This window comes from Phocoena phocoena, chromosome 14, assembly GCF_963924675.1.
Source record: "Phocoena phocoena chromosome 14, mPhoPho1.1, whole genome shotgun sequence".
NCBI lineage: Eukaryota > Metazoa > Chordata > Mammalia > Artiodactyla > Phocoenidae > Phocoena > Phocoena phocoena.
The window spans coordinates 60,699,444-60,725,853 of record NC_089232.1 but is presented as its reverse complement, the minus strand read 5'-3'; the positions used below and the strand labels follow the sequence as shown (position 1 = coordinate 60,725,853).

Genomic DNA, 26,410 nt, shown 5'->3' with positions numbered 1-26,410 from the left:
ACGTGGTATACATGCTCTATCTTAACTTTCCATTCATTTCAACATTTATCAGATGCACAAGGCTCCATGGTTTACCTGCAAGCTATGTATAAAAATACTGCTTTTCCAGTCAGCAAAATACTAAGATATTTACCACATATGAAAGAATTCCTACATGGCACTTGAGTATTGGTGGGGAGCAGGGGTCAGGCGTGTTATCCATAAATTACTGCAAAAAGATACGTGAGACCATTGCGTTCTTTTTCTAAAATACACACTGAGTGAAATAATTCCATCAATAGGATATTCTGAAATATGTGGGCTCAAAGCTTGTAGAAAAATATGTAAATATTTTAACAAATGCTTCTGAAAGCACAAAGTCATTCAAAACAACAGAACTCATTCTATAAAAATGATTCTATCTTTTCACGAGATTATCACTTGGCTACATTAGGACATTTCTTACATGTCTGGTCTTCATTCTGACATATGCAGATGACACAGCATACCTGGGCCTATGTTAATATAGCTTCCTACAATATAATAAAAAGCTATGTTGTCTGACACTTTAACCAGGGGACTCCAGGATACTTTTGACGTAGTTCCCCAAAATCTTTAATTTAGATGACAGGGATCAATGACAAAAAAGCCAGAACTGGAACCATTCACTTTTACAGATCAAACGGCTCTTAGAGGTCATCTTTACAAGTCTTTTAACGAGAAAGGAAGACAATGGGTGATGGGTCCAGATGAGAGGCTAACTGTGTTTTCCTTTTCAGTGTGATACATCTTTCCCCACACCCTCACCCAAGTTACCCAGCACTGAAAGAAAACCTTCTGATGAGTTTCTTTTGCTTTAAGGTAAGTTAATCTTATTTATTTCTGAAAAATTACTGCCTTGGTCCCACTTCCATAAGGAAGGAGTAGGTGATGTCAGTATACATTAACATTTCAACACATTTTATATAAACCACAAGCTGCTTATTTTCTCAACATATGCTTAACATAAAATTTTGCTTTCCATGCATGCAGTTGTTTTTTTTTTTAATTAAAGAAAGTTTTTCAGTTTGGGAATTCTCATTTGTGAATGATGGGTTTCCCTACCATTACCCTTAATTTGATGATGCTGTTATATGAGGTAATTCAAAAATATCTTTGGTTTGAGGTTATAGATTGGGAACCTGATACACACCCTGGATCTTATAAGGACATGAAAAACTTTGGCATGTGAATTAATAATACTAATTCTAGTACTCCAAGTGCTATTTAACAGATGTTTTGCTGTGGGTTCTCCTTTATATCACTGGATTAATTAACTCTTTAAAGAGGCACACAGGAAAAGTCAAAAGGGAGTTAGCATCTGGAACAGTCTTCCTGTAAGGTGAATGGCTAAATAACCAAGGATGAGAGAATTTTCTATGAAACAGACCCTTCCAGTAGGAAAGATATTGCAGATTTTATTCTCCCAAATAGTCAGATCCTTCTTCAAGTCTGACCAAAAACACCATTACCTTTAGTCTAATAACAACTAAGAATAAGAAAGGGCTTAGGGTTTTGTAAGATCTAAGTGAAACTTGAAATGAGTAATTTTCCGTTTGGTGGGTTTTGGATTCTGTTTGGTTTTGAAAGTATACAAAATATACTAAATTAGAATTTGTGTTTCAGAAAATATGGAATCTAATTTTCAAAGTTGCATGTCAGTGCTTCTCCACAGAGCTAGAGCGTCCCCATCATTGTAAACGACAGGTGTAACTGAGAAGTAACAAGTGGAGGGATGTGTTATGGTTATAGCATTGGATGCTACCAGATTTCCAGGTGTTCCTGGGGAATACTCTAAGTGCCAGGACAACCTAAGACCCTTCAAAACCTCAGTGGTGCCCTTGGGAAACCTAAAGCAGGTTAGAATACCATTCTGAACCTGGGCTGACCCCAGAGGGTCCATCAATCCTTGAAAAACTTTTGGAGTCCTCTTGACCTTCTGAGCTAGATGACTCTAAAACAACTCCAGCAAATCACATCTCAGTTCTCATTACAAGGGACAAAAGGGACATTTCTGACACTACTGAAAAATGTGTACATACCAAAGAATAGAACACATTACTACAGCAGCATATGAAACATCATAGAACAGTGGATAGTTTCAAAGACACCAGAAGTGGTACCTTTTAGATTCTATATATTATTGTGGCTCCAGATTGGAACAAAGAGACAGTAAGTTCTGAGCAGATGCCCTTGAAAAATAATGTTGATCTGAAGGAGCAAGGGGTAGAAGGCTTATGCTTGCCTGTTAAGTAGCCAAACAAAGAAAAAATAAAAACACATTAAATTTATATGTGTATGTGTAATTTTTAAAATTATGTAACTGAATACTTGAGATAAAATATACATATGTCCCTGAAAGTATCATGATCCAATCGTGTGGGGTATTTTAATTTTACTGGTTTTACAAAGTCCCAAACTCTCTATAATGATAAATTTCTCCACCTTCCTTACAATCAATAATTAAGATTGGTTCACTACTTTGGATTCACATCTACTTTGTCTAATACACTTTTATTTCTCTGCACCCCTTTACTACCTAACCCCCAAAACAAAATCAGGTTGTATTAAAGTATTTTAACTGTAAACCCACTAGATTCCAAATCTGACAAATATTTCAATTCATGAGACACCTATAGCACATTATCTATATTTGTACACTTTATTTAAAAACAAATAATACACTTAGAGCCACCAAAAAAGGATATCTTAATTAGCTTATCCATACCCTGAATTTACAAAAGAAACTTCTTGCACCACAAAAATTAGCATTTAGATTAATTTACATTAATTGATATTACACCTAAATTTTAAAATACCTGAAGATCAAACAATCTGGCCCAGGGATCACCAGTTGGAGGGGTGAAGGGGTGTGGAGAAAAGGAGTTATTGATGAATCTGAACTGATGATGCCCTGAGGTCAGCTCTAGTAAACTGAAGTGGAGAAGACATAAAATAACCAGTAGATTACAGGATTTGTAATCCTTCTGGATTACAAAACCAGAAGTGGTTCCTCCTAAAAACAGGTATTAGATCATATAGTTGGGATAGGTATAGGGGATACCTCTTAATCTGGATTGGAAAAAAGCTGTGTGGAGAAGGGGGCTGTATTTGTTTCTCACAAGAGGCAAACTTCAGCCAAACAATGAAAAGAAAGTACAGAGGGTGGTAATGTGGTAGACTGAAGGCTTTCTGATTGCTGATGACACCAAATTTAGCAGCTCTCTACAAGTCAACTAAAATACCATTCTCTAAGACATTTTCAGAGAGGAGCTAACACACAACCAGGGAAAAATCATTCTACGTTAACAAGGCACTCACTGGTTCACAGCCTGTTAAAAACCCAGGCAGACATTACAGTTAATATAAATTAAAATGAACTTTCTAATTTGCATCCAAGGGATGACAGGCATGTGGTCCCAGTTAAATCAAATCTAAAGCTTGGCTAGCAAAGATCCAGAAAATTCTGACCCTTAAGCACCACTTCAGGAATACTCCTAGAATAAATAAGTGGGATCAAGAGATCTCTGTTTGGCTTTATATTCGCTTTTTTTTTTTGGATTAAAAAAAAAAGATGCAATCTGTTTAATACTCTGTGAATCCGGAATCCTTTACAATGACACTGAGATCCAGTTGGATGATGGATATATAGCCAATTAAAAAACTTTCAGTGGCAAAAGTAGAATGATTCAAATCATCTACCAAGGACCTGATCTGTCCTTTGTTTTTTAAACACAGGTATGTTAGTTTTCTGGACCTTCTTCTAAAATGAACTGAAGGAATTGATACGTTTCAGAAAAATATACATACAATTTCTGTCAGCTACTACTTTTGTACAACCTGAATCCCAGTGTTAAACAAAATAATGCAATTATATAAATAACTAAACAACACAGTAACAGAGGCAACTTCTGAGTAAATAAAATTAATGATTAGGTACTTAATAGCCTTGAAATAGCTTTCAAAGAATAAAGTAAGCTGAAGAAAATTATACTTAAGAGCTCTTTTCCCATGTAAATCAGTAACAGTTTGGCTCTTGGCTGAAAGCATCACACAGACATATACTAACCAGAGACTATCTCCAACTCACTATCAACATTGATGATAAATTTTAAGCAGTTCTTTCAAAAGAAAATCAAAATTAATTCTAAACCTTTCAATCTGATTTGTGACATCTTTGTTCAATATAACTTAAATGACAAAGCCTGAGAAAAGCACCAACGCAGATTTTTAAATTGCATCCAACCATTATTTTAGATGTCATAAAGATTTGCTTGAGTCAAAATGGCAGCAATGACAAAGAGGTAGATATGAAAGATGCCATTTAAATACTATTCTTAGGTGGAACTTTAACTAGTTCAGGTGTTTAAAAATCATTAAAAATGATTTTTCCTAGTTGAATCTTCATCACATAAGAATCATGACATGCTCTTGTGTAAAGGGGAAATATATGAAGTGCTAAAAAAGTGAGCCTTTAAAAATTACATTTACTTAGCCAACGTTAATGAGACCCCATAATTTTGGTGAATCAATAATTTCTCCTACTACCTGAACTTGACTTACAATGAAAGAAGAGCCATTTTCTTCTCTACTGAAATTTCTAGGAATTCACATTCAAAATTCTTGGAAAGTACTTATGGTGCTCAGAAGAGCACGAAGACAGCGCATGAAATGTCCCCTGAAGTCCTAGAAGTTGAACAGATACATTAAAAAGACATTGATGGTCACAAATCAGGACCTTCACAGATTGGCAAACACTCACACACACACACACACACACACACACACACGCACTCTCTCTCTCTCTCTCTCTCTCTCTCTCTCTCTCTCTCTCCCTCTCTCTCTCTCTCATACCCCTTCCCCCACAAAAAAACTCAATCCTCATCCTCGCTGTAAGGCTGCATTTGTATTTTTTTTTTTTAAAGGCACCTCTCTTTCTCTAGCTATTGCCTTCTTGATGATATCTGTTTTGTCAAAAATCCTGAATGTTCAATGGAAATAGTTCAGTACTGAGAATGGAATACTTTTCAATTCACATTTGAATAGTCAGGTTTTCTTACATTCAGATTTTAATAAACTAGAATGACAGTCTTTAAAACAAGCATGCTAGCCTATAATGAATATAGTATATACAGTAATTTAAACATTTAGAACTATATATTATACTGCAAAAGCAAACAGCACAACACTCAAACTCGTCATTACCTGCTGTGTACACTACCTCCAAAAATGAACATACAAAACAGTAAAATGCACCTATGGTTTTATATATATATATATATATATATATATATATAGTCTATATATATTATATATATTCCTACAATATATATAATATATATTTATAAAATATACATACATTTTAGACATTTTCAAATAAATCTTCATCATTATCTCCCAAAGAAATTTATAGCAAGAATACTGAAGGAATGAAAGTCAGATAAACAAAAAATTTCTCACAAAGTTTGTTATCAGTGATGCAGCTCAATTCCCCCCTTTTAGTCATAACTAAAATGATTATAAAAGCTAAATACTTTGCATAACTAATTATCTGTTTAATGGCAAAAATTGCTAAACTTGTTCAATAGAAAAATACTGAAGGTCATTATATCACTTATGTTAAATATCTGTCTATGGTTCAAGTAGCAAATGAGCTCCATATGACAGCTGAGTTTTGAGAAGGGTGCTGCAAGCTCCCAGAGATGTATCCATAGCATGTGAAGATAAGGCAGGGACCCACATCTCCTGCTGATTTCCATACTATTCCAATACATTTCATACAAAATATTTACAAATGAAGCACTATGACAGCATTTCAGTGACTGTTCAAATCTGGAATTTGTTCATTTTGTCAATTTTCATTGAATTTTTGATAAACTGAGGGAAAATTCAGACACATATATATGCTTCTATCTGGTTGGAAGACAGCTTTGCCTCATTTCTACACTGAGATCATAACAGTGCTAGTGGAGAAGAATCTCTGTTTTTGGGTACAATCTCCAAGAGCATAGCACTGGCTTTCTAAGGAACTTTCAACAGTTCCATCATTTGCACTACAGTCTACATATCTCATGGTTGTTTTCTACTTACTAACAGAAAAATGCATTTCAACCATGCGGCATAAAACGCAGGTGAAGAGAGTGGCTTGGTTTTGAGAATTCCAGTGACAGAAGGAAAGCAGGCACTGCGGACCTTGGAAAGTAATTAAAGCAATAATTGGTAGAACAATAGCCTGTAGTCATCCATCACAAATCTGCCAATTAAGAGCACCTGACTGGAATTTTCCAGTATCCTTCTACAAATGTTAGGTCAGCAACATCATTTATTTACTTTGTGAACAATCAAAAGAGGAATTCGCCAAACACAATGTGGAATTCTATACCTGCATGGGAATATAAACATTTAACTGGTAGCTCATATCCAGGTCAAATCATTTGAATACACAAAGGAGTCCCTTGAGCCCACTGTGAACCAAAGCACAGATGAAATGACAAGGTAGCTGTGTCAAAATATTAAAGCATATCTGTATATCAAATTAGGCAAATTTAACACAGGTCTTTAAAGAAAACTTGCCTGTATACTACAGAGTTCCAGAGGCAGATAAGCAGAAATTTTAAAGAAAAACTGTTGATTAATATTGACACTATCGTGATAATACTTCTTCAGGGAGTAGATGTACATATTATCAGAAGTGCCACTGTTATGCTAATGGGATACATGGGCATAGGAATGTAGGAATTATATTAAAAGGTTAAAATATTTATGGATATGGACTTTTTTTTTTTAAGTCTGAGAGCCTATTAAAAATACATTTTGCTGAAAATTTGGGTATTAGTAACTTATTTCTAATTTCCAGATTGGTCTCTGACATTTTGGGCAAATAAGGAAGAGTGTGAGGAGAGGTGAGACAGTTGTAGGGATGAGGTCTATATACTGGGTCCAGACAGTGGGGTCATGGAAATCCCAAGAGTTGACCATATGCGGGTCATAAGTAAGGTGCGCTCAGGGAACCCTGGTCCTTCAAGAATGGTTTTCCCCAGAAACAGTATTGATTCACTGCCTACTAAAACATGCTGTGTATTCCAATTAGACATTGGAGGTGGGGTAGGGAGAGGGAAAGAAAGACAGAACCCTTTAGCCAATATTATACACCAAACTATTCCATCCAGATTTCCAAGAGGTTCTTCTTCTTGGAGATATTAATAAGGGAATTCCTGGGGCACAAAACATTTGCTTTATTTAGTACTTCTGCAAAAGCAGCTGCCTGAGGTTAACCATATCCTTTGGACTATTAAAACATAATAATTATGAACTATTTTTGGTAGGTGTCAGATAATTTGAATGTAAGAGACAAAGAAGAAAGAGTAGAGATCATCTGAAGCATGGTTATGTGGGTTTTGATAAATAAGTACTTGCAAATAACTTCCAGCTTTTCAACCACTGAAAGGTAAGATTTCATTGATAGGAAATAATCACTCTGGTACTATAAACATCACATGAATAAAATGAATTTTAAAATTAACAGAAATTATTATAAAGATATGACCTGCTTGCCATTAAAAATAAACAGAATCTTAAACCTGAATAAGTTAAATCTTTTAGTAAAAGCAGACTCTATCAACTATTCTTCATAATGGTGAGTGTTTTTGACAGCTAAACTTTAGAATGGTACCAAATCTATTTTCAAAAATGTAATACAATATAGAAATCTGCTTAAAAACTAAATATTTGTTTAGCATTTCTGAATAATAATATATTTAACATGTTATTGCATTTCTTTTTTTCCCTCTAATAGGTAAAATGTTTTCCCAGGTGCTTTATGAGAACAGTTGAAAGGAGAGCTAAATTAAAAATGCATTTTAACACTGCCTGGTCATTATGCACATAGGGGTTAGTACAGCAGATATGATAAAGATTACTGTTTTGACTACCTAATATGTTTAACAAGATTTCTCAGGGGAGAACTAGGTCTAAATTTCCATTCTTCCTCTACTCATTCCCAGCCATCAACCTTTTTAATTATCCCTTATAATGTGCCCTATTTACTCAATAGGGGCAAGCTAAACCTATGTTCTTCGCTCAGGCCTGCCTAGCGAATTAGAACAACCTCAGAAATAAAAGCTCCTATTTTGGGAAAAATTTTAAAGTTTTCAGGCTCACAGATTCAGCTGAGCTTGCAGCAACCTGAACAAACCTTAGTTTTAGAAAACGAATTGCAAAACTATACTTTAACAAATGTTCTCTGTGCTCCTTCAGCAGAACAAAAGGGCTGGATGGGTTGACTCTTGCCCCGGTCTTCTGTATCTCTTTTGTGCAGTTGATTATTTATAAAGAGCTAGAAGGTGAAGATGATGCATTGTGTCATACAAAGACTTTAGCCAGTGCATCAGCCCCAGCACTGGCTATATAGCATTTGGATGGGTGGAAAGCTACATCATGAATTGATTCTTCAAACTTTTTCCGATGAGCTGTGAACTCTTGGATACACGTCTTACTTTCTAGGTTCCATAAACGTATTGAACAGTCATGACCTATATCAAAAGAAAAGAAATTAAGAGAAAAATTACATTAAATATAAAAATGGTAAGAATAAATAAATAATCCATAGTTGTACTTACTGCCAGACATTAAGTACAGGCCATTTGGATCAACTGCTAAACTTGTAACAGCTTCTAGGTGGGCTACCATCGAGTGGATCAGTTTGCCTTTGGAAAAAGAGATTGTTACTCTTTAGTAATAGTTTACCTTATCCTGAATACAAGCCAGCTACCTCGCTGTACTGGCTTCGCCAGTCACCCCTCTTTGTATAGTCTCTACATCAACAGCTTTTCCAACTGCTAAAACAACACGTCTCCCTCCCTGCTCTGGCCATGATGATAATGAGAAACAAAAGCTCAAATTTCAGATTATATTTTTGTCTTTCACAAATTGGAAGTCATTAATTTGTACACAAATATTCCTTTAAGCCATGTTCATTAACTAAAACTCAGACATTATTTATCACTGACTTTGCATCCTTTAGCTACAGGCAAATTATCTGTTTTGTGGAAGCAGACGAAAATACTGAGACAAAGACAAAGTAACAGAGAGAAAACCTGGCCACAATTTTGGTGGAAACAGTACATAGAAAGAGATTAAAAATGTTAAATTATTCATCACTTGTAGCTAAGCAAAGTTAGCAAAAGTCAACACATTTACAAAGCCAGTAGCAGATACTCAGGTAAATATGGCTGCTAATACAGTGAGTTGTTCTCCCAACCAGCTCTTCATGCATTTCCTTTAGACTAGTGAAATATAAGCTAATAAAAGTTGGGAAAGCCTCCATACCTCAGTGCAAATCAGTCAGGACCAAATAATCAGTATTATAATACAGAAAAAATTTAGTCCATGGAAAAACAAATAAAATAAATCAAATGACTCAGGAGTTTGCCATCTGTAATGATCATATGCCTCTACTTCCAGTAAATTTCTACTTTTCCACAATATATTCAAAACAAGAGATCATGATATTGGTATCTGAATGAATTTTTCATTGTGTTCCTAGTAATAACCTTGGCTCTAGGGCCAAAATATAACACCTATTTACTATTAAATAAACCAAGATGATTCTATATGCTATCGTGAAGACTAGTTCTTAGCAGATTTAGATGGAGTAAAAAGAAACTGATCTGGGAGAGGATTTGTGTTTCAGTGCCTATTCGCTGACTATAAAGCCACTGACAGACACCAAAATTACAGCTGGGATTCTTTTTTTTTTTGCTTTAACAATAATCAATTTAAATAAATTCTTACCTGTATTGTTATCATAGAATTTGATATGCCTGTCTTCATGAGCAGTGATGCTGATGGGAAGAGTGGGATGACTGATGACTCTATTTATTTGGCAGGAAGAGGTGGCTGCTAAAAAGAAAAAATTAAAGAGCAATACAAATTTGTCAAAGCTACTATTTCTTCACACAAAAGAGAACTGAATATTCACCTAAGAGATTGGAAAAGTAAATGATATGACTTTAACTTGTCTTTAGTTCATTTATTCTGCAATTGTGTTCATAATTGCAATGTTAGGAAATGAGAATCACCTGAGCAACACTCTACTGACAAATCTAGAAGTACCTGGGAATTAGAATTTCCTTTTCCACCACCTGCTATCAATGGATGCCACCTAGAGTTTAGCCCAGAGCCACTGACATTTCTCATTCTACAGTGTTCTATGATACTTTTGCTACTTTAATAAAATTCCATCATTACTTCATGTAGATAATTCCCAAACTTAAATCTCAGCTCATTCTAGATACAGAGCTCTTTACCACATGGTTATCATCTAAAGATAAGCATGACAAAGAGAATTTTTAACTCTTTAATCTTCTCTTTCTCATAATAGAAATGGTCATTTAACAGTCTACCATGTTTGGAATCTGAAAATAGCATCCTAATAGTATTTTTTTGCACACCATTTAATTGTGTTGAAAGGGATCTTAATTATACACACAATGAGACAGGCAGGCCACATGTCATTAGGTTCATAACACAGTGAATGAATCAAGGTCCAGAAAACATCTGTGACTTCCCCAAAATCATGGTAACAAAGCTAGTACCTATTCTAATTTCTACCTCTATCCCAACTAGATGACTCATGCAAATCAGGCAACTGCCAAAATCGCTACCTAAACTATCACAAGTTCCTCCTGACAGCCTTTTATGAAGTGGAAATCAATTATTAAGAACTTAAGTTTAATTAGTGATTTTTGTTACAATACTTTTTACAAGAAAAAAAGGGAAAATCTACACAAAGATAACACTAATTTAAGATATGTCAGAGTTAAAAACTAATTATTATATCATGGTCTTGGGAGAAGGGATGTCCTTATAAAGTACATTATTGGGACAACTGGCAAATTTGAGTGTAAACAATAACAGCATGTGTCAATGTCAAATTTCCTGATTTTGATAATGTAATGTGCTGTCAGAGAATGTCCTTATTCATAGGAATTACATGCTAAAGGATCTAGGGGTATAGGTATATAATAGGTATATAACGTCTCTTAAATGGCTCAGGATTTTAAATTATACACATACACAGAGAATGATAAAGTAAATGTGACAAATATGGCAAAATGTTAAAAACTGGTGAATCTGGGTGAAGGTTAACCAAGAATTCTTGTACTGTTTTTGAAACTCTTCTTTGAATAGGTATCATGAAGTTACACTCATAATAGAAAATATAGTGATGCATAGCTAAAAATAGCTCCAATATTAGTCTACTCTATTGGATTTTCATGTGGTACCTAGAAATATGACATCTTAAAAGCTGAAGGTAGTCTTTTTCCAATGTTAATGGCAGGCGGCCACCCAGCCTGTTATCTAAGTGCACAACAAAAAGTCACTTGACCATGTGGAGTAAGCTCTGGGTCAGTTATATTCATTTTAAATGGTCCTAAACAAAGAGTTTAGATTAAAAATTCAGCCTATGGATATTTTTTCCTCCAGAGATAACACACCACTGACCAATATCTGCTGTAAGGTCTAGCAGGAGAATAACAACAAAATACAAATACTTTAAGTAAAGTATCCGATATATTTTGGGAGAGAAGTTTCTGAGGATAGCTTCAATTACTTTGAGATCTAGAAAAGAAGCATGATAGAAATCAGGCAAAAGAAAGTTCTTATTTAGTAATACTTTTTAAGGAAATTTCTCCAGGTGATGGTAAATCAGACAAGTAAAAGTAAGCAAAATACAAAGAACACTAGAAATAAACTGAAGGCCTACTAGCCATCATTCTAACAATGAGTCTAAAAGAATCCTCCAAATATTTATATTCAGCTTATGATCTAAAAATAGTTTACCTTTCCAATGGTTTCACAAGTACCCAATTACCTGCTTCAACTACCTTTAACTTAATCATAGTCAAATCACCACTGCCATCAATAAGAAGAAAGGTAATTTATTCTGATTCTAACAACAAACATCTTTCATCCTGTTAAACTATATGAAATTCACTTTTACCTTAAAACATGTTTGGTCTGAACTTTAATTTAAAAAAACACCTGCTAAATTCCAGAATACAATAACATAGTCAAATATAAACAGCTAAGGGAGTCACAGTAGAAAGAAATAAATTTGCTTTATATAACTCTAAAGTAATCAAACTGATAACTTAGGAAATGTCAGGGCATATTATTATAACTCGAAATAGTTATCACTTATTCCAAGAATGCTGCCTTTGCTCAAAACGTTCTCGGCATTCTTCTTCAGAAAATGCTTCTAGTATCAGGCAAAAAGTCATATGACTTTACAGTTATACACTGTGAGGGAGAAATGGAATTGCCTAGTTTAGCTTATCCATCTCACTCACCGACTTGAGATCTTATTAATTTGTAGCAGTCATTAAAATCAACATTTACGTTGAGGACGTTCAAAGAATTGACCATACTCTCTGAAGGTAATTTGAAAAATGTTCACATCCTTCTTAATTTAATATTGGCTTTTTATTTTATTACAGTAGCTTTAGGTCATATATCTAAGCATGATTTTAAATTTACTAAGAGAGGGCAAAGTCAAGACGGCGTACTAGGAGGACGCAGAACTTGCGTCTCCTCACAACTAGGGCACCTACCAGGCACTGGTGGGGTACCACGGACACATAAGGGGACGGGAGGAACCCCCAGTGACCGGGTAGGATGTGGGGCGTGGGGGGGAGTGAAGGGGGAGGAGAAGTGGAGGCGGGACGGGACTGGCACCCCTGAGGGATGGATGGGGGAAGGGAAGGGATCCCATGCCGAAGGGAGAAATTGGAGAACCATTGGGAGGGCAGAGGATCTATACAGATTGCCAACAAACACATGAAAAAATGTTCAACATCACTAATCATTAGAGAAATGCAAATCAAAACTACAATGAGGCATCACCTCACACTGGTCAGAACGGCCATCATCAAAAAATCTACAGACAATAAATGCTGGAGAGGGTGTGGAGAAAAGGGAACCCTCTTGTACTGTTGGTGGGAATGTAAATTGATACAGCCTCTATGGAGAACAGTATGGAGGTTCCTTAAAAAAAACCAGAAGTACCATACGACCCAGCAATCCCACTACTGGGCATATACCCAGAGAAAACCATAACTCAAAAAGTGTCAGGTACCACAATGTTTACTGCAGCTCTATTTACAATAGCCAGGACATGGAAGCAACCTAAGTGTCCATCAACAGGTGAATGGAAAAAGAAGATGTGGCACGTATATACAATGGAATATTACTCAGCCATAAAAAGAAACGAAATTGAGTTATTTGTAGTGAGGTGGATGGACCTAGAGTCTGTCATACAGAGTGAAGTAAGTCAGAAAGAGAAAAACAAATACTAACACATGTGTATGGATTCTTAAAAAAAAAAACTGGTCATGAAGAACCTAGGGGCAGGACAGTAATAAAGATGCAGACCTACTAGAGAATGGACTTGAGGACACGGGGAAGGGGAAGGGTAAGCTGGGACAAAGTGAGAGAGTGGCATGGACATATATACACTACCAAACATAAAATAGATAGCTAGTGGGAAGCAGCCGCATAGCACAGGGAGATCAGCTCGGTGCTTTGTGACCACCTGGTGGGGGGGATAGGGAGGGTGGAAGGGAGACACAAGAGGGAGGGGATAAGGGGATGTATGTATACATATAGCTGATTCACTTTTTGATACAGCAGAATCTAACACACCATTGTAAAACAATTATACTCTAATAAAGATATTAAAAAAATTAAAAATACAAGAAAGAAATTCATAGTCACTGAGAAAAAAAAACTTTATACAGATAATATTCCTCTGGGCTCAGGCCATAATACTGCATTTCCTGTTGCCATGACATCAGTGGTCACTATTACAATCCCCAGGATTCTGTGTAGTGCAGAGAGAGAGAGAGAGAGAGAGAGAGAGAGAGAGAGAGAGAGAGAGAGAGGGAGGGAGGGAGGGAGGGAGAGGGAGAGAGAGAAAGCCAGAGAAGACAGTAGTTTTTCTTTCTATTTCCCTTCTTTTTCCAATTCTTTCTTTCTTTTATCTCAAAGAAACACCAAAAGAAAAGTGCAAGCCAAACAGGCAAGGGAGGCAGGGGAAACTTTTGCCTTTTCTCAATATGTTGGCTAAGGATGCACCAGGCTCCTTGAAGATGTGCCCTGAGTCAAGCTATCTGAACCGGACACTCTTGGTTGCCTAAGCAGGGCACCTGCTTCCCTGCTTCCTCCTTTATAACACAACCCAACTTGGTAAATGGAATAAATGTAGCCAGAGGGCTCAAAGGAAGCTGGTCCATCCCCAGCTCCTGGGGAGGATCCCAATTCCAAGTCTACGCCAAGGATGGTTTTGTGTGTGTGTGTGTGTGTGTGTGTGTGTGTGTGTGTGTGTGTGTGTGTGTGTGTGTGTGTGTGTGTGTGTGTGTGTGTGTGTGTGTGTGTGTAGTCCCCCTTGCTGGTGATTGCTTCAGGACCGCAGGCTTGAGCCCATCATCACAGGGCTCTCCAGTTGATCATGACTATTCAAGGGTGGGCTGTGTCCCAAGATGTATCACACAGACAGGAAGGAAAAACTTTAATCGTATGTCTTTCAGGGTGAGGTCGCCTCTCTTGTTGGAAAGGAACAAGGGAGCAGGTTGTTCCAGGTATGCTGGCAGCCATGTTGTGACCGCGGGGCAAGTTAGTCTGAGGAAAAAGCCAGCACACAAAGGAGGAAGGCAGCCAGATGAATCAGAGAAATGGAGCTGGAGCTCTGATTGTCTTGTGTCTAGAGGTCGGTGCTTTGCGATGACCTAGAGGGGTGGGATAGGGAGGATGGGAGAGAGGCTCAAGAGGGAGGGGATATGAGGACACGTGTATGCATATGGCTGATTCACTTTGTTGTGCAACAGAAACTAACACGGTATTGTGAAGCAATTATACTCCAATAAAGACCTATTAAAAAAAAGTATTTAGGGGCTTCCCTGGTGGCGCAGTGGTTGAGAGTCCGCCTGCCGATGCAGGGGACACGGGTTCGTGCCCCGGTCCGGGAAGATCCCACATGCCGCGGAGCGGCTGGGCCCATGAGCCATGGCCGCTGAGCCTGCGCGTCCGGAGCCTCTGCCCCGCAACGGGAGAGGCCACAACAGTGAGAGGCCCGTGTACCGCAAAAAAAAAAAAAAAAAAAAAAAAAAAAAGTATTTAGACATTTAAAAAAAATAAAAATAAGCTACAAGGATATATTGTACAACATGAGGAATACAGCCAATTTTTATAATAACTATAAATGGAGTATAACCTTTAAAAATTGTGAATGACAATACTGTACACCTATAACATATAATATTGCACAGCAACTATTCTTTAAAAAAGTAAAATTATGAGAAATGAAAACCAGATTTATTTTATACAGGCCTATCTCATTTTATTGTGCTTTGAAAATATTGTGTTGTTTTAAAAATTGAAGGTCTGTGGCAACCCTGTATTTAGCAAGTCTATTGGTTCCATTTTTTCAATAGAATTTGTTCACTTCATGTCTATGTCACAGTTTGGTGATTCTTGCAATATTTCAAACTTTTTCATTATTAATATTTGTTATGGTGATCTGTGGTCCCTGATCTTTGATATTACTAATGTATTTGTTTTGGGGTGCCATGAAGTGCACCCATATAAGACGGTGAACTTGATAAATGTCGTGTGTGTTCTGACTGCTCCACCGACCAGCTGTAACCCCATCTCTCTCCTCCTCCTTGGGCCTTCCTAGTCTCTGATGCACAATATTGAAATTAGGCCAATCAGTAACCCTACAATGACCAAGTGCTCAAATGAAAGGAAGATTTGCACACTTCTCACTTTAAATTAAAAGCCAGGAATGGTTAAGCTTAGCGAGGAAGGCATGTGGAAAGGACAAGCCAAAAGCTAGGCCTCTTGCTCCAGTCAGCCAAAAGTTGTGAATGCAAAGAAAAAGTTCTTGAAGGAAATTGAAAGTGCTATTCCAGTGAGCATATGAATGATAAGAAAGCAAAACAGTATGGAGAAAGTCTTAGGGGGCTGGATAGAAAATCAAACCAGCCACAACATTCACTTAAGCCAGAGCCTAATCCAGAGCAAGGTCCTAACTCTCTTCAATTCTGTGAAGGCTGAGAGAGGTTAGGAAGCTGCAGAAGAAAAGTCTGAAGCTAGCAGAGGTTGGTTCATGAGATTTAAGGGAAGAAGTACTGTCTCTGTAACATCAAAGTGCAAAGTGAAGCAGCAAGTGCTGATACAGAAGCTGCAGCAAGTTACTTAGAAGATCCAGCTAAGATAATGAATAAAGGTGGCTACTAAACAACAGATTTTCAATGTAGATGAAACAGGCTTCTATTGGAAGAAGATGCCACCTAGGACTTTCATAGCTAGAGGGAAGTCATGCCTGGCTTCAAAGCCTCAAAGAACAGGCTGACTCTCTTGTTAGGTGCTAATGCAGCTGGTGACCTGAAGGTGAAGCCAATGTTCATTTACCATCCTGAAGATCCTATGGCCCTTAAGAATTATGCTAAATCTACTCTGTCTGTGCTTCATAAAGGGAAAAACAAAGCCTGGATGACAGCATATCTGTTTACTACATGGTTTACTGAATATTATAAGCCCACTCTTGAGACCTACTGCTCAGAAAAAAAGATTCCTTTCAAAATATTACTGTTCACTGACAATGCACCCGGTCACCCAAGAGCTCTAATGAAGATGTACAATGAGATTCATGTTTTTTTCATGCCTGCTAACACAACCTCCATTCCACAGCCCATGGATCAAGGAGTAATTTTGACTTTCAAGTCTTATTATTTAAGAAATACATTTCATAAGGCTACAGCTGCCATAGCTAGTAATTTCTCTGATGGATCTGGGCAAAGCCAATTGAAAACCTTCTGGAAAGGATTTACCATTCCAGATGCCATTAAGAACATTTGTGGGGCTTCCCTGGTGGCGCAGTGGTTGAGAGTCCGCCTGCCGATGCAGGGGACGCGGGTTCGTGCCCCGGTCTGGGAGGGTCCCGTGTGCCGCAGAGCGGCTGGGCCCATGAGCCGTGGCCGCTGGGCCTGAGCGTCCGGAGCCTGTGCTCTGCAACGGGAGAGGCCACAACAGTGAGAGGCCCACGTACCGCAAAAAAAAAAAGAACATTTGTGATTCATGGGAAGAGGTCAAAATGTCAACATAAACAGGAGTATGGAATAGGTTAGTTCCAACCCTCACGGATGACTGTGAGGGGTTCAAGACTTCAGTGAAGGAAGTAACTTCAGGGGTGGTGGAAATAGCACGAGAACTAGAATTAGAAGTGGAGCCTGAAGATGTGACTGAATGCTACAATCTCATGATAAAACTTGAATGGATGAGCAGTTGCTTCTTATGAATGAGCAAAGAAAGTGGTTTCTTGAGATAGAATCTACTCCTGGTGAGGCTGCTGTGAAGATTGTTGAAATGACAACAAAGGATTACATAACTACAAAAATCCTGTTGATCAAACAGCGGCAGGGTTTGAGAGGATTGATTCCCGTTTCAAGAGAAGTTCTACTGTGGGTAGAATGCTATCAAACATCAACACATGCTACAGAGAAGTTGTTCGTGAAAGGAAGAGTCAGTCAATGCGGCAAACTTCACTGCTGTCTTATTTTAAGAAATTACCACAGTCACCCAACCTTCAGCAACCACACTGATCAGTCAGCAGCCATCAACACCATGGCGAGACCCTCCCCCAGCAAAAAGATTATGACTCACTGAAGGCTCAGATGGTGGTTAGCATTTTTCAGCAATAAAGTACTTTTAAATTAAGATATGTACACACTTAACAGTCTGTACTATAGTGTAAACATAACTCTTATACACACTGGGAAAGCAAAAACTTCATGTGACTCACTCTGTTGCAATATGTGCTTTATTTCGAAGGTCTGAAACTGAACCCGCAAAAACTCCAAGATATGCCTGTATTCAGAATAAATATTATTGTCTTCAAATAGAATTGAAAGCTAAGCGTTTGGTATAAAATTAAACTTGACTTCTCTTTAGAAAAGCTCAAATGCTACTTCAAACAGTATAGTTATACATGTGAATAAACAACCTAAAGACTTAAAATCAACTGTAAATCATTATATCCTTCTAATAACTGTGTTATATGATTTTGAGGCAGAACACTTTATAATGACAAGTGTTTTTCATAGTTGACTCTAGTAGTTATAATTCTGATAACATTTAAAAAATTGATCCAAACAAAGACTACTTAAAATTGGTATACATACTTGAATCTAGGTTGGATTCTAAAGTGAGAATGCGTTGTTGTGTTTCCATGTTAAAGATGCTTGTGTATCCTTTGCTGAATGATGCTACCATATGGCTCGGGTCACTGCTCACTAGATCCACAGAGGCAGGGATTCCCAATTCTAAGAGTCAGAACATATTCGAAGACAATGGTAGTTAGAGGGTCTACTTCACAATGTGCTTAGAATATAGCAAAACAAACGGTGGTATAAGAAATAAATAAGGCTCAACATTAGAATAAGAATTAGCTCATAGTCATTCAGTGCAGATTGTTTCTTTCACTACTCTTAGTCCTAGTCTATTTTATCATCCTTACTTGTTTACCACATCTTCTACCAGTCACTCACAGCTACTGTATTCATTGAATCCAAGCCTTTATTTAGAAATAAATGGAAAACATATGGACTACAAGTTTTTCTGCTTCCACCTCAAATCAACCTGGGGTTTAGAGGGGCATCACAGGAATTCTTCATTTTAAAAGCCCATCTCTTAATAGGAATTCTAACTCTCTAAAAGTATGGAATTTAAGAAGTAAAAACTCAAATTGTTATTTATTGGTAGAGTTATGCAAATATCAAATGCAGGCAACTCATCAAAACCTAGGCACAAGTTATGGCAGCTCAAGAATAAAGAAGGTATTTTTATTTATCATCTAGAATAGGGTAAAACTTGGAACTTATTTATAAACATAAAAAAATATAATTCTATGTATATGTGAATATAATCTGATTTTTTAAATCTGGTTCAAAATCTAAGTAAGCTAACAGTTCAAAAATGTGTATCTTCCAGAAGGTACATTAATGGCCAATGAGCACACAAAAAAGGTGCTCAGAATAATTAGCCACCAAGGAAATACAAATTAAAATCACAATGAAATACTGCTACACACCCACCAAAATGGCTAAAATTAAATATATCCTCAACACCAAATGTTTGTAATTAAGGATGTAGAGCAACTGGAATTCTCACACGGTGCAGTCAGTGGTGTAACATGGAACAACTACTTTCAAAGAAAGTCTGGCAATTTCACATAAAGTTAAAACACACAATTCTAAAGCCCAGAAATTCTATTTCCAGGTCTTTACCTGCTTGTGATTAAAAAAAAAAAAAAAAAATTCACAGCAGCTTTGTTCATAATAGGAAAAAATGGAAACAACCCAAATGTTCATGAAGAGGTAAATGATAAACACAGTGGTTTAAGGAAATACTTACTACTAAACAATAAAAATAAATTATTAATGCTTATTACCACATGGATGAATCACAAGAACACTACAGTGAGAGTAAACATCAGATACAAAAAGAGTGCACATTGTATGATTTCATTTATGTGAAGTTTTAGCATAGACAAAACTAATTTATAATGAAAGAAATCACAACAGTGGGTACCGCTGGTTAGGAATGCGGAAGGTGGATGACTGGGAAGAACACAAAGAAACTTTAGGGCAGTGAAGGAAATGTTCTATCTTGATAGGTGCAAGAGTTTTATGTATTTGTCAAACTCATGAAAATGTACCCTTGATATCTGTTTTTTACTGTACAGAAATCATATCTCAATTTTTAAAAATTCAAAAAAGGCATGGTATTTCACCAAATAGTATGCTTTTTAAACTTATACATACTAAGTTGGAAATTCAAGCAAATATATTTTTACTGCTTAAAAACAACCTTCAAATTAAATTTAAACAGTAAGAGTTTGTAGAATCATTTATTTTTTTGTTCTTTTTAGAATAATTTTATAAAACACTGAGTAAAATAAGAGAAAAAAAGTATGTACCTTGATTATCATTAAATACACTCAGGGCTGGAGCAGCCTCGGTTGTATTCCATAAACGGAGAGTGCCATCTGCTGAACAGGACAACAAACGCTGGTGCGCTGCGCTGTAAGCCAAACCCCAGACTGCATCGGTGTGGCCTAGGAGAGGACCTCTTAAAACAGAAGGATCTATAAGAACAGCAAGAATGCAAGGAAAAAAGCACAAATCATAAAGGTAATTAGATTCCAAAGGAAAGTAAAATATACAAAACAAAAAGTATAAAATACACCTCCTAGTTTCTATTTTTCTTCTGAAATGTGGCAAAAACAGGCTTGGAAACGTGCAAATGTAGGGTTTGAAATGTCTAAATTAAAATTTTAAAGTACATATATTTCTCCTTGAAAAAATTACATATTTCCTTCTCCCTCCCTTTTTTCTTTCCATTTGTCTTGATTTTTTTAAAAAGCATGTTAACATAAACCATTTGAATTTAATCTACTTTCAGAGAAACCACAACTCACATCCCCCGAGGAAGTGAACGGAGACCCACCCTTTCCCTCCTCTGATGTCCTTCAGCACTTTGGATACACTCTTTGGTCTATTTGTACTATGAATGGCAGTCATTCTTGGGAGCAACAGGCCTCTGTCATCATTAATGGACACGAACTGAGACCTACAGGAATCCCCAAATGCTCAAACAGCAAGATGTGACACATGAATGATGTGCGTGTGGGGGAGGGGCAAGGAGAAGGCAGGGGAGGGGGTTTGCTTAGCAAACCTGATAAAAGCCAACTTGGAAATTTTACTTGTTAACCCTCACAATGAGTCTATGAAGTGGTACTTTCAAGATGGCTCACAGATGTTAGATTTAAAATGTCAATGGTGTTATCTGACCTATATCCTCTCTTAGTCATACCATAAAATATTTATTGAAGATAAACTATGTATTAGGCACTATGCTAGATGCAGGGGCCATGCAGATGATTAAGACACAGTACCATCCTTGTCTTCAAAAGACAATGTGGTAAGTACAATAATAGTGACAGATACCAGTTACCACGGAGAGTGACTGGGATGAATGAAAGCTTCTTGGAGAGAATGACACCTAGAGTACAGATGTTGGCCAGTCAAAGGACAGAGGGAAGGCATTCCTGGCAAAGGAGGCAGCTCCTACAAAATCACAGAAGGAAAAATAGCATGCTATGTGGGGAAATTTATAAGAAAGTCAGTATTACTGGACTGTGAAATTTGAGGCAAGAAGCGGAAGAGATGAGAGTGGCTAGTTTATGGTGGGATTTCTATGACGTATTAAAGAAATTATCCTAAAAGCAATAGGGAACCACTGAAGGGTTTCCCAGGAGAAGCAGGGTGAAGTAAGTATTTAATAAGGTAACTTTGATTATAGTGTAGAAGACAGATTGGAAAGAATCAAGATGAAGGCAAGGGGACTGTTTCAGAAGACTGGGAGAGTGAAGGTGAAGACCCAGACGAGGACAGTGATAAAAGGGGCAGAGCAGGAGTAAATTCAAGAAATATTCAGGGGGAGGTAATTAATAAGGTATAGATAGTAAAACGGTACAAGGAATCAATGATAACTCTTAGTTTTCTAGTTTGGATAATTCTGGTAGTGCCACCAACTGATAAGAATACATGGAAAGGGAATTCCCTGGCAGTCCAGTGGTTAGGACTTGGCATTCTCACTTCGATCCCTGGTCGGGGAACTAAGATCCCGCAAGCCACACGATGCCACCCCTGCCCTCCCCAAAAATACATATATATGGAAGAAGAAACAGTGCTTGTAGGGATTTATGTACAATGAGACAGCCACTTTGAGATGTTCTGTAGGTAGTCTGAAGCCTAAAGAAGAGATTTATGAGTCAATAGCATATAAAACCACAAAGTGGATTCAATCTACCAAAGAAGATGTGTGCAATGCAAAGAATGAGTTAGGGTCTGGCCTTGATAAATGTTAATATTTAAGGTGAGAAAAATAAAAGGAGTTTATGATGGACAGGGAATAGAAACTGTCATAGAGTTAAGTGTCAAAAAAGCCAATACTGAACAGATTTCAAAAAGGACGGAGTGGTCCACAGTTTCAGATAGCCAGTATATCCAGTAAAATAAGGACTGTAAAATACCCCTTGGATCAGCCAAATTAGGTAGATACTGATATCTTGTTATATTTAAGTGGAACAGCCAGAAGATAGAATGCAGAGGGATCATGCACAGGGAAAGGACATGGAATTAGTAACTAGTAATTGTGATTCCTAGACGATATCACCAAAGAGACACAGGAATGAAAGAAGTGAAGGAAAGAGAGACTAAACAAAAGCCAGAGAGGGAAATGGAGTCAGAAAAGGCTTCTCCTTGCCCAGGATGGGAGACACTTGAATTTACTTACATGCTGAGGGGATGGAAAGAGAACAAAGAGGGTAAAGCTTCAGATGAGGGCAAGAGAGAGCAAAAGAGAAAGAGTCAGCCAGAAACAGAGAAGAAGAATGATATTAGAGTGAAGTCTCAAAGGAAACAAGAGAATGAGGTCAAGAGCAAAGGGGAAGGGCTGGCTTGGGACAGAATGAGGTCAACCGATATCTGGTACAGGGATAAAGTAAGTAAGGAAAAGCATGAAACAGATAAATCTGTAAGAGAATTGTGGAGGGAGAGGGGGTGTTAACCTTCACAAAATATATGTTAAATGCTTATTAAATAAGTGTGAGAAGAAACTTTTAGTTACTGAATTTCTTATCTTTACTTAGGTTTATTAGTAAAATTAATTAAATGATAACAAAAATAAAATATGGTTTTATGACATATTTGACACTACATACCATTCTAGAATTTAAGGAGAATTTTAAGAGGAAACCAAAATAGTTCCTAAACAGTTTTTGCAAGGGAATTTATGATAATATCTAGTGACAGATTATAATAATATAGTTTTTTGTTTCATGGTGCTGTTCCCAAATCTAAAGGGCACGTCTTCATTTTTTAAAGCCTTTTAAATATTTCGGTGCCATACACTTTAAAAATCATTAGCCTCTATACCCTCCAATAATTGATCAAGAAGATGAGGCCATCATTCATTTTCCTTCAAAGTTATTTGTCAAGAATAGTGACAAAATATGATTACAGATTAGTAATAATGTATCAAGTACTGTACAGATGCCTACAATGAAGAAAACAATTGTCAATCAAGCCAGCATTTCCAATCAGTAAGACTTCTGGGGGTGGGAACTGTTTTCTTGGGAAAAATACGTTATTTTGTCTTTTCTTTTAGCATTATGTATAGCAAATTGATTCCCAAATACAGGAGTCCTTTTTAACAAAATAAATACATGGTTCCCTTTTACCAATTTATTTTCAAAAACATCTTATTTTATCCTTATATATGCTATGTAAAATGCATAAAAAGAAAATATTCTTTCTTATCTTTGGGGAATCACATACCGTAAGAGTCATAGGGATCGATGTTGGGGTTGGTGGTGTTCCAGCCCTGGATCAGTCCATCAGTCCCGCCACTATAGCACTGCTCACCATTGCTGCTCATCACCACACAAAGCACTGGACCTCTGGGAAGGAAAATCAATTTCTATTCTCAAAAATCTATCTGATAATAGGACTTCTTAAAAACAAGAATGCTTACTTATTCAAAAGGCTTTCTCTTTTTCTGCTTTGGATAACAAATAAAAAACTATCAAAGCATTATTCATTTTTCTTCCTCTGCTAAACCAGTGGTTGGTAAACTATGGCCTATGGACCAAATCCAACCAGAGGACTGCTTTCGTACAGTCCTCAAGCATTTATGGTTTTTACATTTTTTAAAGGGTTGTAATACAAAACCAAACTAAAATCAAGAATGTACAACATTAAATATGCAGCCAGCAAAGCTTAAAAACATTTACTAATTGGCCCTCTATTTATAAAAAGTATGCCAACCTCTGTGCTAAATCAAGTGAACAGGTACATTCCTTAAACTTAAATGGAAACAGGAAAAGCGTGCAACATGTGATCACAATAAAAAAGTCTCAGATATTTTTAAGGAAGAAAGATCAGGATTTCTCATGGTTAAACTTAATTGCCTCAACTTCATTTTAAGAGAGATATATACATCATCTACACATCATGCAAATAAAATCTAATTTCAGCAAGGACCCCAATTTGGTAGTGATAAACTTGTCTCTAGCATTAGATTATCTGCCAGTTTCTTTTACATTTACAAAAAACATTACTAAATACAAAAAAATACATAACACAAATACATATGTGAAAGAAAAGAAAATATGCTAATTAGGCTGATTTACAATGACGTTGATTTAACACAAAGAAAAAGCACATACTTACTTATGAGCTCTGAATGTATAGATAGGCTCCACATCAAGAGAAGTGCTCCTAAATCAGAGAGAGGAGGACTTTTACCACTCTAAGTTTTCAGTAGTAAACAGTATGACAATGTATGTCATAAAATTGCCCCTAGAAATACCAACACTATGATAATATACCATTCTCAACCCCAGTACACAAGAAAGCTTACTTAACACGGATCACATATATTTGTGACTTCAAGAAACAAAATTCTTGTTTAGTAACAATACATTGTTACAGCGCTTTTAGCATTGTCCTAATCTATTTGACTAAAGGAAGAGAGAGCCTCACTCGGGAAAAAACATGGGCTTTGAAGAGATAAACTTCTGGATTCAATTTCCAATTCTGTCATTAACTGGCTAACTTTAGGCAAATTATTTAATCTTTTGGAACTCCAGATTCTTCTATGTTTAAAATAAAACAGAAAAATAGGGATAACACCAAATATTCACAGGAATAAATGAGATTCTACATGGTAAAAGAGCCTAGGACAGAACCATACACATAGTAGAATTTCAATCAAAAGTACTTTAATTTCCTTGCATTTGCATAAAGGTTAACATTCCTGTCCTTAATACCCGCAGAAACTGTCCAAATCATCAGATTATTCATTACTCAGAACACTGAGTATATGGGTACTCTACAGGGCCTAATACTGGCCATGACTGATAATGGAAACTCGATTTAAAATCGGATTGCATTGTAGTTTTTTTTAAAGGCATATGATATCTCTCCTCATTACCAAAGTTTTAAGTTCAAAGGTAAACAGGCTACTGTTACTTGCAATGTGAAGATGTTGATACTAAGCTATCACCAGCAAAAAAATTATTTCAATATTTTTCTAAATTTTAGTCAAGAATATATGATGAGACATTCACATTCTCTGGTCCAGTATGATGTCCACTGTGACTAAAGAACTTGAAAGACAAAAGGCACAATTTATAACCAAGAAATACTTCTTCTCTGCTGAAGACACCTAATCTACATGAGGATTCACTTGGCTTTAAGCAAGATCTGGTTGAGCTATCTGATGAATCAAGTATTTTATCTAGTTTATGTATGACTCACAGCAGGAATGTCATTGATCTCTTTTTATTTATTTATTTATTTATTTTGCCTTACGCGGGCCTCTCACTGTTGTGGCCTCTCCCGTTGCGGAGCACACGCTCCGTACACGCAGGCTCAGCGGCCATGGCTCACGGGCCCAGCCGCTCTGCGGCATGTGGGATCTTCCCAGACTGGGGCACGAACCGGTGTCCCCTGCATCAGCAGGTGGACTCTCAACCACTGCGCCACCAGGGAAGCCCTGATCTCTTTTAAATTGGGCAACAGATATTCTCTACCAGTAGTAAAACTTCCATAATCTCCTCCATTTGATGTTCATTTCTACTCTTTAATAAAAGAGGTGTCCAACACTGTAGAGGGGCCCTTGCTGGCAGATGCTGGGTTCTGGACCACGTGACCCAAGGAAGAAAAGAGAGGAGTTCCAATAAGGACCCCACCAAGTGGGATCAGGACTAGCGTGGTGACTGATAAAAGGGATTTATACCAACTCATGTCTGTCCATGCTTAGAGAGGAACCAAGAGGCCAAAGCAAGTATTAGCGGTTAAGTGAGAGCAACAACAGTGTCTTTCAGTCTAGACATTTTGGTCAAGGTCAAAAGAAAAGACCAAAGAGAGGTCTCTCACTTCTCCCTGTCCCCCCATCCCCCATCAGCCTTCCCTCCCTCCCACTCCAGAAGTCCAAACCTAGTAAACAACAGGACAAGCTTGGGGTGAGGGTTTGATGATTTTAAACATGCACATACCTGTTTACAATACCAGCAGAAACCTTCAGTGCAGATAAAGAGCTCCCCAAATGTGATAGTTATTTAAAACACTGTATAAAGATTACAATCGGCATTCACAAACCATCAGATAATACCGTTTCTCCCTAAGGGTCAGTTTTCCAACCTAAATTAGCTTGTGAGTATGAAGGGAAAAACACCCTAAATTATGTGACATGGTAAAGAAGA

General features: G+C 37.1%; 1 protein-coding gene across 2 annotated transcripts in view; it reads right to left on the bottom strand.

Annotated features, from left to right (window-relative positions):
• Nucleotides 1-7,182: 7,182 nt before the first annotated feature.
• STRN (striatin) overlaps nucleotides 7,183-26,410 on the bottom strand; it is a 107,150-nt gene continuing 87,922 nt past the window's right edge. The window contains exons 12-18 of one of the 2 annotated variants that reach the window (XM_065890700.1): nucleotides 24,375-24,422; nucleotides 23,481-23,602; nucleotides 20,057-20,224; nucleotides 18,261-18,401; nucleotides 9,811-9,918; nucleotides 8,637-8,723; nucleotides 7,183-8,549 (exon numbers count right to left, since the gene is read on the bottom strand). In XM_065890700.1, the coding sequence (XP_065746772.1) occupies nucleotides 8,380-8,549; nucleotides 8,637-8,723; nucleotides 9,811-9,918; nucleotides 18,261-18,401; nucleotides 20,057-20,224; nucleotides 23,481-23,602; nucleotides 24,375-24,422 (844 nt within the window). In that variant the 3' untranslated portion in view covers nucleotides 7,183-8,379. The remainder of the gene's footprint in view (nucleotides 8,550-8,636; nucleotides 8,724-9,810; nucleotides 9,919-18,260; nucleotides 18,402-20,056; nucleotides 20,225-23,480; nucleotides 23,603-24,374; nucleotides 24,423-26,410) is intronic. The other variant, XM_065890701.1, reaches the window with a different exon arrangement.